The following is a 13,123-nucleotide window of genomic DNA, read 5'->3' as shown; positions in this document are numbered from 1 at the left end:
CAAGAGATTTCTACTAGGCAGGGCTATGCCCACTCTCAGCAGGAAGTAGTTACAGAACAAAGAGTCCCGTGCCCCAGTTCCCAAAGAATGTCTTGAGAATGATGTCTCAGCAGGGGGTTGTTAGGGGAGCCACTGACCTGATCAGGCAAGATCGTAACCACTTGCATGAGTTATCTTAAAACAGCAGGTCCTGGTAAGGAAGTGGAACTACAAGCTACTACCAACCAGAGGAATTCGGGAAAGGTGAAAGAGAGGAGATGCCAGTATGTATGATTTTGGCAAGGCAACAGTGGGTGGTGGTGTAAAATGAGATCTTGATTCCTTGCCCAGGAATTGAACCTGAGTAGCCTGGATGGAAATCTGGAATCCTAGCCACCAGACCAGCAAGGGCTAGAGGTAGAGCTGTTTTTCCCTGGATCTTTGCCCCCAATGAAAAAATTTATTTCTCACGGAGGCAAAAACTAAACGCAGGTACAAAGTTTAGAGATATAGCACAACCAAAAGTGGGAGAACACAGAGAGAAATAGTTTGTTAAGATAGAAGCAAGGCAGAGATGTGTATCAGGAAAGAAAGGGTGTGGGGTGTTTCCCTGAATAAGGAGTGTAGTGAAGAGGTGGTTAAGTCATTTATATAGGTCAGTTCTTCCAGGTCTTTGTCTACCTTTAGCCAGTTATCTAGTTTCTTTTTCCACATCTGACCTGCCTTAGGACCCTTCCCACTATGACTGCGCAGGTTTTGTCCAAGATAGATTTCAGTCCAGGAGCCCATGGGATCACGTATTAGCATCATATATTATGGAGTGGAGCTCCCGCCTCCTTTTGACCCCCAAGGAGAGTTTCTGCACATGTGAAATGTCTCCTTTGCCCCAAGAATGGGAGGTGTGTGATTACCTCTTATCGTCTTTTAATAGGGTTTAGTCCCACTCTGTCCCTGCCATAAAAATGCCTAATGTCTGGTTATTTATTTTCTTCCTTTTGCTGAGATCTCAAAATATAGACAGGAGTCCAGTCATAAATATGTAGTCCTAGAGCCCATTTGTCTTTTGCTTCAGGAAATGTATAGGCGGCTGGTGATGAATGGCGCTCATCCCAGGAAGCGTGAACAGGAGCCCAGTTATAAATGCCTAGACTGAAGCCCATCCATTTCCTGCCTCACATACGTCCTACCAACCTCCCCAAATCCTTCTCACTGGAATCCATCTTGGCTGGGTGATGCACGTGCCACCAGAAAGGACCCTTAGAATAATTTGCCAGAGACAACCAGAAAACTAACTCCATCATCATAAAACCTGAAGCTGAGCCAAGTGGCAGAGCAGTTCTGGGTTCCCTTACCCTGCTGCTCTCTGTCCAGACGCCCCTACCTAATGAAGTCTCTTGCTTTGTCAGCATATGTATCTCCTCATACAATTCATTTCCGATTATTAGATGAAAAACCCACTCTCTGGCCCTAGCTGGGGTTCCCCCTTCCTGCAACATCACTTCTGGCAATCCCTCCCAGTTTCAGGGATTAATGAATGTAGTCAAACATGTTTATTGGGCAACTACTAATGCGGGAGACCCAGGTTCCATCCTTGGGTCAGGAAGATCCTCTGGTGAAGGAAATGGCAACCCACTCCAGTACTCTTGCCTGGAAAATCGCATGGATGGAGGAGACTGGTAGGCTACAGTCCAAGGAATCGCAAAGAGTAGGACACGACTGAGCGACTTCACTTCAGGCGACAGGCATGACACCTAGCGGTGGCGGAACAGTACAACAGTAACTAAGGCAAGAAGGTGCTTGCCCTCAGGCTGGTTCAGGCACCTGGTCAAAAGAAACAAACGTATAAACGATGTGGTTAAACGCTATAAAGAAAATACACGGAAGGTAATGGGAGAAAATGCATGTCCTTCTGGTCAGAGACAGCCTCCCACAAAAGTGACATTAAGGTTGAGACCCAAGCTTGGTCTTCAAGAGGCACTTAATGAAAGACATTATTCCCACAGACCTCCTTTGAAAAACGCCCACAAAAGGGAACGGCGTAAGTGGTCCACGCAGGGGCCGCTCCCAGACCGCCAACCTTCGCGGCCAGACCTTGACTGGCACTAGAGGGCGCCGGGGGTCCTCCCAGGACCAAGGAGGAGCCGTGGCCAGAGGCCCTGCCTAACTGCCCTCTGGCACCTGCCGCCCCAAAGCCTGGCGGCACACGGACAGAAAACAAGGGCGGTGGTGCCAGGAAACCTGGAGGCCCTAGAGCTTCTCCAGGGGTCACCAGACCCTCAAAGAGCGAGCTTCGCAGAACCACAACCCAACCAAGGCAGATACTCCCTTGCTCCCTCTGGGATAGCCGGGTTCCGGCGTCTCTAAACCAGGAAGTGCTGGTGGCATCCAATCCTAGACCTCCTTCCGCTCTTAACCTTCGCGTCCACGGCTCGCCGCGGGGGCGCGCGAGGCCAGCGGTCTACGGTTACCAATGAGCTCTCAGGAAAGACGCATGCGTTGTCGAAGGAACGCAACGTACGGGAACTTTGACCTGAAGACGACTTTCCCCTGTCTGCCCCTCCCTCGCTGTGAAGATGGCGCTCTCCAGAGTGTGTTGGGCTCGGGCTGCTTTGTGGGGTTCGGCGGTGCCCCCTGGACTATATGTCGTCCGAAGGCTGCAGTTTGTTCGCTCTGGCCTGACCTGGGGGGCCCCTCGGTGAGGGACTTGGAGAGAGAAAAACATTTTTGACGTTCAGGCCCTGCCAGTGTCTCAATATTGTTTGCATGCTGTCTTAATTCTCAGGGCTCTACGCCCTGGCCCCTGGATTTTTATTCTTCCGCTAAGAAGTCGCATCCGTATCCCTGCTAGAGACCTGGCTTCCTGACCCTCTCAGTTCTCAGCGCCGCGTGTTGCCTGAATTCTCCACGTGTCCCGAGCCGCCCTTTTTCGGCTCAAGATTTTACTGCTGCTTACCTGGATCTCACCTCTCTGGCTTTAGCCTGCTGCTCAAATTGTCCCTCAGGCCTGCTTTCTCCAGGCTCACCACTCCCCCGACATTCATTCTTGTCTGGCCTCTTATCTGCCTTATCTGTTTTTCTCAGTCTAATTGCTTATCTCTCCGTGATCTCAAGATCTTCCTTGGATTTCAGAAGTTTCAGGTCTTAGCATACATTCTCTGAAGCCTGTGTTTTACGTTTACGTGCGGAGAAGCGAGTTCCAGGGCTGGTTCCCAGATAGTCTCTTTCATCTTCCTTGTAGGTCTTCAAAGCTTCATCTTTCTCCAAAGGCAGATGTGAAGAGCTTGATCTCTTATGTGGTGACCAAGACAAAAGTGATTAATGGGAAATACCATCGTTTCTTGGGTCGTCATTTCCCCCGCTTCTATGTCCTGTATACAATCTTCATGAAAGGTAAAGACAAAACTAAAATAAAAATCCATTGGATCAGCTCTTGGGCAGTGTCAGAGAGAATAAGTAAGATCATTTCCGGCTCTGCATGGGGGGGTGTGAGCTGGTGTGTCTTGTGTTTCATAAATGCTTGAGCTGCTTCTTACAAGGTAGAGCTTCTTGAGGATGTTTCTAGAAGGATAATATGAGAAACAACTTCTCACAACACCTAGGAGGAATATAGGTATTTTTGCACTTTGCTTAACCACACATCTGCTTATAGTAGAAATTATTTGTCATGCACAAGGCAGAGATCCATAGCTGCACAGACCTGCCCTGTGATTTATCAGTTCACCTGGCTTGTAAGAAAATGTGGTTTAATGTTTGTCACAGATCTCTCCTCGGTGGCATGTTGTGAAAAGAGCACTGTATGTACTTGGTTTCTGAATGTTTCAGTTAAAATCAGAGCTCTGCTAGTTACTAAGAGATGGTACAATGTCAAGCATCCACTCTGAAGCCAGACTGCCTGGGTTCAAATCCCAGCTTGTCACGCTAGCTGTGTGATTGGACTTGTTACCTAACCTCTCTGTTCTTTGGTTTTCTCATTTGTAAAATGAGGGTAGTAATAGAACCTACCCATCGACTGCATAGTTATGAAGATTAAATAAATTCTTACATGTAAGCTCCTTAGGACCTAATACATAGTAAGCACACAGTAAGTGTAGCTATAACTATTAACTCTGTACTTCTATTGTAGTACCAATTATAGTTAACTTCACATTGTCAGCCCTGAATATTATCATAATTGCTACTAGCTTCATGGACTTGTAAAAGCTGTACAGTGGAGATAAGAGTGGCTGCTTTGTCTGCTCCCCAGTTTATACTAGAATCAAACAAAAAAAAAGTCTGAAAGCATTTGGTTGTTTGTTTTTAAGCCTTATATTCTGGAAATTTTTAAACATACACAGAAGTAGAGTAATATAATGAACTTTCATATTCTCAACCTCACTTCCACAATTATTGACTCCTGGCCACCAGTCTTATTTCATTTATACATTGGCTTTCTCCTGTATTACTTTGAAGCTAATCTAGATATACCATTTCATTCATAAATAGGAAAGCATTTTTAAAAACTAAAGTCCTAGATCAGTGTAAGGATTATCTTGGAATGGAGAGAAAATGCAATCTTAGAAGTGTATTGAATTCTAGTAATTATAAAAGTGTTCTAGAGAGGAAATAAGTTAATATCTGGTTGAGAAATACACAGGATAAATTAGGCAACACTTACTGAGATTAAAGGTCATTGAATTTTTATTTTAAAAGGGGAGTGAGTAATGAACCAGAAGAGGGAGACCATTCCCTGATAGATCACAGAACACCAGCTTGGCAGGAAGAGAGGTGATACTTTGGGGGCAGAGGTTGGTAGGAGGCAGAAGGGAGAAGGATAAGAAATGAAATATAGGTCAGCCTCACAAGAGTTTCAGGTGACCTAGTTTAAAGCTTTGATTTAGAGTAGTGTTAGGGAGGGAGGGACAAGTGTGTCTTGTAGATGAACGTGGAGCAAAAGTCTGTGGTAATCAAATTGGGATAACGTCACACTCTGTCCTCTCCTTTAATGAGGCAGGATTGCAGATGTTATGGGCCGATGCCAAAAAGGCTAGAAGAATAAAGACAAATATGTGGAAGCATAATATAAAGTTTCATCAACTTCCATACCGGGAGATGGAGCATTTGAGACAGGTATGCACCAGGGACAGATATCCAGAAGTTCATGGTGAGATAAGTTCAGATCTCAAGTTTTTTCTTTCCTATTTTCTTCACTACTGACCAAGCTGTTGCCCCTTGCCAGAAGATCAGATCATTTGGCAGAATCAGTTCATTTGTGACCACCGTGCTGCTGCGCCACGCCCCCCTCCACCCCCCAAACACAGGTCCATAGAGTTTTTGGCACACTTTCTGGATAAAAGTTGTAAACAGTAAAATCCAGTTTGTTTCTGAACATACAAAAATCCGCACAGAAGGATTCAAAAGACAGCAGGAAGGTAGTATTTGGTGATGACTTGTTGGTAGATTTGAAGCTGAGAATAATAATCTAGCATCCATTCTATAGATCAGGAAGAATTTACTGAGGAATTTGGTCTAATGTCAGGCCCTGTACTAGACAGTGTTTGGAATACAAAAGTGAACAGACAGATCAGGGCTTCTGTCCTTAAGGAACTTACCAACCGGAGGCAGATAGAAATAACTTTGATCTTTATCTGGGCTAAAATAGAAGTTTGCTGCATAGTGGGGTGGAGGGATTGTCCGTTGTATCAAACACTTGGGTTAAAACTGCATCTGTGTTTATTTCTGCTTAGTTTCGTCGAGACGTCACCAAGTGTCTTTTCCTAGGTATTCTTTCCATTCCACCCTTTGCCAACTACCTGGTCTTCTTGCTAATGTGAGTACAGAGTTCTGTCTCCCTAGCATGTTGAAGATATGTAGATTTTTTTTAAATTAGAAATTAAGAGCTTTCCATTTCAGAATCTAGGCAGAGGTTATCAAACTTCTGCTCCAGTTTTCTCATTAGGCTAAAGTTCATAAAAGCCACCTGGGTTACTGGAACGGCTGTAGGAGAGGTGTCCTGGCCTCTTAGCTGTTCCTATGTGATGTGAGATAAGATAATGATCTTTTCCATCATCCCTAGAGGCACAGCCCACTCCCTGAGAGGCATAGCAACTTAGGACATTTTTTTTTTTCCCTTCTGGAGAAAAATGCATTTCTTATTCTGACAATATCTATCTTTATTACTTTACCTTATATCCAAAGATGATACTTTTAAACTATGACCTTACATGCTGTGCTAGTTATCTATAGTTATTGCTATATAACAACCTCAAAGCTTAAAAGCTTGAAACAGTCAGCATTTTCATGACTTTATGGGGCAGGAATTTGGGCAGGGCTCAGGTGGGTAAATGATTTTTCTCCTGTGTGGTGTTGACAGAGGTCCCTCAATAACACCTAACTGGTAAATGGACTAGTCAGGACAGTCTAAGGTCACTCTTAGGCCTGGTGCTTTAGCAGAGATGGTTTTGTAAGACTGGGACTGTCAACTCAGGTGCCTACCTGTGGCCTCTGTAGTGTGGGTGGCTTTAGGATAGTGGGACTTCTGACATGGCAGCTCAGGGCGCCAAGAATGACTGTTGCAGCAAATAAGAATCTGCATGACCTTTTATAACCTAGCCTTGAAAGTCACAAAGACTGACTTCTGCTCTATTCTCTTGGTTGATGCAGTCACTTGTATTTTAAAAGCCAGGGACATTAGACTTCACTTCTCAATGAGGAGAGTGCCAGGGAATTTGTGACCATGTTTTAAAACCCCCACATTTGTAGAGAAATGAATTAAAGAAATTCCATTTTGTATGCACATAGGGGCAGTGAACAGTTTGCAGCATCACAAACAGTGATGCCCTCCAGCTCTGAAGCTCTGTCCAAAATGTGTTCTTCACATGCTTTGGCTCAAAAGGAGTCATTTGTCTGATTGCTGTGTGCAAGGCTCGTCTCTTACACTGTTTCCTTTTACATAAACCTCAGTAATATTGCTTGAAATCGGGCTTCAGTGTATCTTTAAACCTTGATCTGACTCTCATTCTCAGGAAAGAACAGTAAGGTAGGGAAAAAAGTGTTTCCATCTCTTCCTCCTAGCATTCATGTCTGCTAAATGCTCTTAGCTCACTTTGAAAGATGCTAGTTTCAGCAAGTGACTTTGTGATTCCTTTTCTTTTCAGGTACCTGTTTCCTAGGCAACTGCTGATCCAACATTTCTGGACCCCAAAGCAACAAATTGATTTCTTAGACATCTATCATGCTCTCCGAAAGCAGTCCCACCCAGAAATCCTTTGTTATTTAGAAAAAGTTGTCCCTCTCATTTCTGATGCAGGACTCCAGTGGCATATGACAGAGTTGTGCACCAAGGTATTCCTGCAGTTAAGCCTTCCTGCAAACCAAGAATCTTGTTAGATGCAATGTGCACTAAAACTAGGTAAGAGGGCTAGTCAGGACCTTCCTAACATCTTCCCATCTCTTACTCTCCCAAGATGCAACGTGGTACCCATCCAGCAGTACATGATATCCTGGCTCTGAGAGAGTGTTTCGCTAACCATCCTCTGGGCATAGACCAGCTCCGTGCTTTGCAGATGGTGAGCACTTTGAGGCTTTCTCTCTTCCACGGCCTCACCTCGCTCTAGGTCTTATAGTAACACCGAGTTGACTTTCTCCCCCTATATTGTTGTGTCACAGAAAGCCTTGTGTCGAGCCATGCTTCTCACACCTTATCTGCCTTCTGTCTTATTGAGACACCGTTTAAAGACTCACACCACTGTGATCCACCAACTGGACAAGGCTTTGGCAAAGCTGGGGGTTGGCCAGCTGACCGCTCAGGAGGTGAAGTCGGTAAGTGCTTCATTGCAGTATCAACCCGTAGTCCTTGATGGGCTCTCAGGGGCTGGGAGTTTCCAGGGAGCTCCTGTCTCTGGTTACATCAGAGTCCAGGCTCTTCATTTTCTCATTTCATTTCTACATCTTTTTTCTTGGCTGAACTTAACTCGTGGGAAGGAACTCCCCGCAGTAATTTTGGTTGATGTGTCTTTTCTTCTGGTCCTTCAAAAATCAAGAATGCTACATTTTAGATGTACTGATTTAGATTATATAGGCCTTTCCACTTCTCTTGTCCATCAGAGTTCATATCGCTATGGTGAAAGGTTTCTTGTAGGGTTGAGGTTTTAACTTATTTAGAGGGGATTTGGGATTCTTTGTGGGTTCACACTTCCTTGGCATACTCGCCCTGTGATAGTTAAGGATTGTTTTCTCTTCTGAGTGGTATAGGCTTGTTATCTTCGTGGCCTGAATTCCACCCATATTGCTGAAGAGAGGTGTCGAACTTGGCTGGGAGAATGGCTACAGATTTCCTGTAGCCTGAAAGGTAAGACAAATCCCTACGGTTAATGCAACAAAAAGCCAAGTCATTTTTGAATTCTATTCTAAGGTACTTTGGGAGCTAATTATTAAATAGTGTGAGACCCTTATCTAACTTGTGTGTCTAATTGAAAGGGCGCAGTCACTTGCCTACAGGCAGCTAATGAAGTAGACTGTGCAAGACAGGGAGGACTGGGCACTGTGGGAGTCTGAGCATGAAGCAGGCTTTCTCAACCCTGGCGCTATTGATGGCTTTGTTGTGGGGGGTTGTGCTGTGCACTCTAGGACAACATAGCGACATCCCTGGCCTCTGTCCACTAGATGCCAGTAGCATCCCCCAACCCAGTGCTGACGACTAAAAATGTCTCCAGACGTTGCCACGTGACTTGGGGAGGGAGTACAGAGCAGAATTGTTCCAGGACAGAAGTACTAGTCCAGAGGCATTCAAATTCAAAACAAAGACACTCACCTAGCTAAATGAAAAGTATCCACGGATGGGTGTTAGGCCTGTGGGTGTCCTGTTTGGAACCTTTGCCTAGTTATTTTCTAAGCCTCTGAACGTCAGGGTAGGCCTCCTAATCTTGGGGCTGAGAAGTGTCCCTTGAGGACCAGCTTCTCCCAGAAAAACCCTAAGGGTGACAGTGCTGTTAAGTACCGTTGCCATTAATGAATTTTCTGCTGCCATCACGTGAGAATCAATACAGATATACTTGAAAGCAAGCAAACCTGCAGGGACTGGAACCAAGCAGTGGGGCTTCGAGGACAAGGGCCTCTTAGCGTCTCACCTCCCTGCACTTGGCTTCCCGCCTCTGCTATCACGCTCTGCACAACAGGGTAGCTGGAAGGCGAACTGTTCCCTGGCCAAACCATTAACGTTGATGGTGCTTTCAGAAACTGAGCTGTCCCTCTTGCTACACAACGTGGTCCTGCTTTCCATCAACTACGTTGGGTCAAGGCGCTGAGTGGACATGAAGTGGCTGGCGTCGTCCTGCAGTCACAGCCCAGCAGCGTGGGACCAAACAGCACTTGTCAGCGAAGTCTGCATGCACTGTTAGGTCTGGGAGACAGAGGAACCCGTGCCATGGGCTTCACAGCGTGGTGCCCACGTGGGAGCTGGAAATGAAAGAAACCCTCCTAGTGGGGTGGCCCATGAGAGGTGCCATCCCAACTTCCTCAGAATTCGCTGGAGCTGGCAGTAGCCTCTCTACTGGTCTTAACTGTGGTGTTTTAAGTTCAGATCCTAGGAGGCTGAGCTTTTGCCCCAGGAGGGAATCCTCATTTGGCCTAGGACTTACTCGCTGCTCTAATCTTCACAGCTGTTTTTGTTCCAGACAGGTCCCGGCTGGTGAGGGGAGGAGCACTGCTTATACTGGAGCCTTTACATCCACGCATGTACTTGGGTGCCCCCCTCAACACTTTGATATGACCAAAAATAGGGATTTGCTGCTTCTGTTGTTCCCCTCACTGGGACTGGAATAACCACTTCCTGTTTTTTCAAATCCTTTGAGCACTTTTTTTTTTTTTTCTGTAAGTGAATAACTTACGGGAACATTCTAATGGAAAAGATAAAAGGAAATGCAAGTGCTTCTTGACTTTCTCCCCAAGTGTTTACAGCCTTCACTTCCCTTGTCTTAATTTCTGGGCTGTACTACAGCCCCTGTGGATCTTAAACTCTTTGCTACCTCCACTGTGTCACAGCGATCCATCTGTAACTGACAGTGGCTGCCTTCTTTGGTCCATGGATCAGTCCTGTTAAGGTACTAATCACTGCCCAGCCCGAGGTCTACACTAAGGTAGTAAGTTGGGTTCAGCTTTTCTCTGTGTATTTCAGTGACCTGTAGTAACTTATTGTAAATGCATGAAGCACTGTCTTTAAACTCAAGTAAAGACTGCCTGAAACCAGTTGCTGGAAATTACTTACACATCCCCCAGTTACTAATGCTCCTTTTACAGGACTGATTGACATAACCTAATGGAGAGATAATTGGTTGGAATAGAACTTTCTAATGGGATGGAAATAACAAAGAAACTGATGTGAAGTTGATGCTCTTGCTGGATTTTTAGACAGTAAACAGGAATAAACACACACACACACATATAAAGTCATGAATTGAAAAGTGGGCCCCAAGAGTAGGGACTGAGTCAGAAAAGCTCCAACAGGGCAGATCAAGACTTGCTTCAGCTGAAGAGGCGCCTAAGGGCACATGATGCAAGTGAAGCTCTTGATGCTCCATAGAATGTTCTATTTTTCCACTGTAAAACATCCCTTTTGTTAACATTAATCCTTAACTGACCTAATTGGTTTTATATATAGTACTAGAGAAGCATCTTTTCTCTAACAAGTAACTGAATTGTGGTCTGCCAAGATAAAGAAAACACCATTCTTTTGAATATTTCTTTAATATTACATTTAAATATTTTCTTTAAATACAGCATTATCACAATGTAAAGGACCTAAAAGCCAAAAAAAAATTTTTTCAGAGAACCAGACAAGCTTTGGATTCACATTGAAAATACTACCTGTGTACAGTATGTGAGAAAGGAAATTGGAAAATATTATGAGTTGTAATGAGTGATTTATCTGGATTTCTTTTATCCCACCTAGTCTAAGCAGGACTGAAGCTCTGCTTTTGTGGTCAGCAGCCTAGCCTTTCTAGCAACCATGCGCTGTAATTCTGTCTGTCCAGCTCAGGTAGCACCAGAAATGAGATGGACTAGGTTGCATAAAAGGCCCTTTGCTTGACAAGATTGTTAATGTTAATATTTAGCATTTAAAACGTTGGGACAGGTGAGTCAGATCTGTAGTTAATGAAGGGAGGGATTTATTATCTTGGGGGTTGGCAATGAGTTTAATTAGTTTGAGCTTCTTGGTCTGATCCCAAATGTCTTATTAACAGGTGAATCCACTTCCTAGCTTAGGCTGGAGCCCTCCTAAGGAGGGAAGATACAGCACTCACCTTCCCCTTCTGACACAAACTTCTAGAAAGATTCATCTTGAGAGTCAAATTCCCAACTAAACTTCAATCTTATATCTGAGGGGACCAGTCTAAGGTGGCGGAGTGTAGCTCAGTTGAGGATAGCACCTATTTCACAGGTGCTTAGGACTCTCGACTCTTTTGTGAGCCTAGAGGAGAGAGATAAGGGCCTATGGCTTATTAATTCACCTCCAAATGTAAAACCAGCAAAAACAGGAATGAACAGGAGAGGCAGAATAAGTTAAAAGGATGTATCCATGTTGAATATAAGGCCTTTCAGGCTCAGTTTAGGTTTGATAGGTGAAATGCTACTGTGATATACATACATAAAGATTGCTTTCAGACACTGGGGCCTTAACATACCACAAGAAAAGGCTTTATAAGCAAAATAAGTAGGAACAGTTACCTCCTCCACCAAACAAAAAAAAGGTTTGTACTTTGTCTTTTCCTGGTTAATAAACCATACCAGTAATGAAGCATGGTGTGAAGGATGCTAGAGTATTTTGCTCCCTACTGCCTCCCTTTTCAAACAGAGGCAAAAGAGCCATTTAAAAAAAAAAATGAAAACAGAGGCAGTGGTAACTTTGCTAGTGAAAAGAATTCAGTGCTCAGTGGAGCACATCCTGGAACATAAACTGGACATAAGAGAACAGGAACCATGTCCCCCCTAATAAAGGTACAAACAGAATCTGAGTTCCACTCTATAGACCTCAAAAGTTACAGTTAGAACTTGACTTCTTAGAACCTGGGAGCTGCAGGAAGCATTTAGGAACTGGTTTGGCTTCCAATCTTTATATATCAAGATGGAGGAAGCCAATAAGCATTTGCAGCTCTTGGGAACAGTATGTGAATATAAGAACTCTAACCCTGTATATCCAAGAGGGATCAGGAGGGTAGATCAAAAGGAAAAAACAAGAAAGGTAACACAAAAACACTAGTTGGTGAACTTGCCACATCCTACATTCCTTTAAAGCTTAATTTTTGGGGGGGAGGTGTGGGGAACAGGGTGGGGAAGAACCTAGGTGAAAAGGCAAGCACAGCACAAAGAAAGTCATCTTTCCAGACAGCAGCCTGTTCCTGCTGCCTCCTCTGGACATAGGTTAATGCTCCATATAGGCCTCCCATGGGATGTGTGAGCCCCAGATTAAAGCTGCCTGATGGAGCTGCGGTTAGACACAAAGGGAAGACGAGCTCTTGATGCCACATCCCAGCCAATCTAGCTTTTTCCCTTCAAAGGAAAAAGGACAAAGCGGGGGCGGGGGAAAGACAAGTTTAACTCTAGTACCTAAAAATGTGTGAAAGAAACACTTCCAAGTTAAGACCAGGAATCCCCAGTGTGGGGAACAGGTCAGAGAACAAAAATGTCAAATATTAACTTATTTACCAAATAAGGGGGGTCAGGGAAGGTAGGTTGAATTTTTATAGATCTTAGGGGTTTTGTACAGAAGCAGAGACACTCTCAGCCCCTCTCTAGACTCAACCAGCTGACGATTCCAACTGTATTACTATGACACACCAAAGTGGGGTATCAGAGTAACTGCTGAGGAAGGTGAGCTTAACCCTGCCTGGAGCTCAGAAGAGAGGAAGGGGCTTTGTCATGCTGTTCAAACTGATGTTCTGGTCCCTACGTGAATTGCTGCTAGAATTACCCAGCTCCTCCTATGAGATCCTAGTTCTTTGTTCCGAACGCCCAGAAAGCTCAGGATGCAGCCTCCTCTGCCCCAAGACTCTGTCCCCTGATCGAACTGGGGCTGGTCTCCTTGGTTCTGTTGGCCCTTTAAAAAATACTTGTACAATCCTTTCCCACCCTTTCCCCAGTGACCCCAATAAAATAACATAGGAGCAGCAGC

General features: G+C 44.7%; 1 protein-coding gene and 1 long non-coding RNA gene across 8 annotated transcripts; one reads left to right on the top strand and one right to left on the bottom strand.

Moving 5' to 3' along the window:
- Positions 1 to 1,514: 1,514 nt before the first annotated feature.
- On the bottom strand, positions 1,515 to 2,436 carry LOC147371600 (uncharacterized). Its single transcript, XR_015163653.1, has 2 exons — positions 1,985 to 2,436; positions 1,515 to 1,800 (listed from the first exon to the last, which is right to left on the bottom strand). It is a non-coding gene; the product is annotated as an uncharacterized LOC147371600 (long non-coding RNA).
- Positions 2,437 to 2,528: 92 nt separating this feature from the next.
- Positions 2,529 to 10,200, top strand: LETMD1 (LETM1 domain containing 1). 7 transcript variants are annotated; one of them, XM_086399429.1, is made up of 9 exons: positions 2,529 to 2,567; positions 3,218 to 3,369; positions 4,970 to 5,085; positions 5,703 to 5,785; positions 7,113 to 7,299; positions 7,422 to 7,523; positions 7,624 to 7,776; positions 8,209 to 8,305; positions 9,190 to 10,200. In XM_086399429.1, exons 2-9 carry the CDS (start codon positions 3,363 to 3,365, stop codon positions 9,258 to 9,260), a joined length of 816 nt encoding a protein of 271 aa, XP_086255555.1. In that variant the 5' UTR covers positions 2,529 to 2,567; positions 3,218 to 3,362; the 3' UTR covers positions 9,261 to 10,200. The 7 variants fall into 7 exon arrangements, with proteins under 7 accessions (XP_086255555.1, XP_086255558.1, XP_086255553.1 ...); XM_086399432.1 differs by having other exon boundaries at positions 4,966 to 5,085; XM_086399427.1 differs by having other exon boundaries at positions 2,544 to 2,674.
- The last annotated feature ends 2,923 nt before the right edge of the window (positions 10,201 to 13,123 follow it).

The sequence above is a fragment of the Bos grunniens genome, chromosome 5 (assembly GCF_055505025.1).
Source record: "Bos grunniens cultivar Pamir isolate PY7600 chromosome 5, Bosgru_T2T1.0, whole genome shotgun sequence".
In the NCBI taxonomy this organism is placed as follows: Eukaryota; Metazoa; Chordata; class Mammalia; order Artiodactyla; family Bovidae; genus Bos; species Bos grunniens.
The sequence above is the reverse complement of the archived record's forward strand: the minus strand, read 5'-3'. Positions and strand labels throughout refer to the sequence as shown.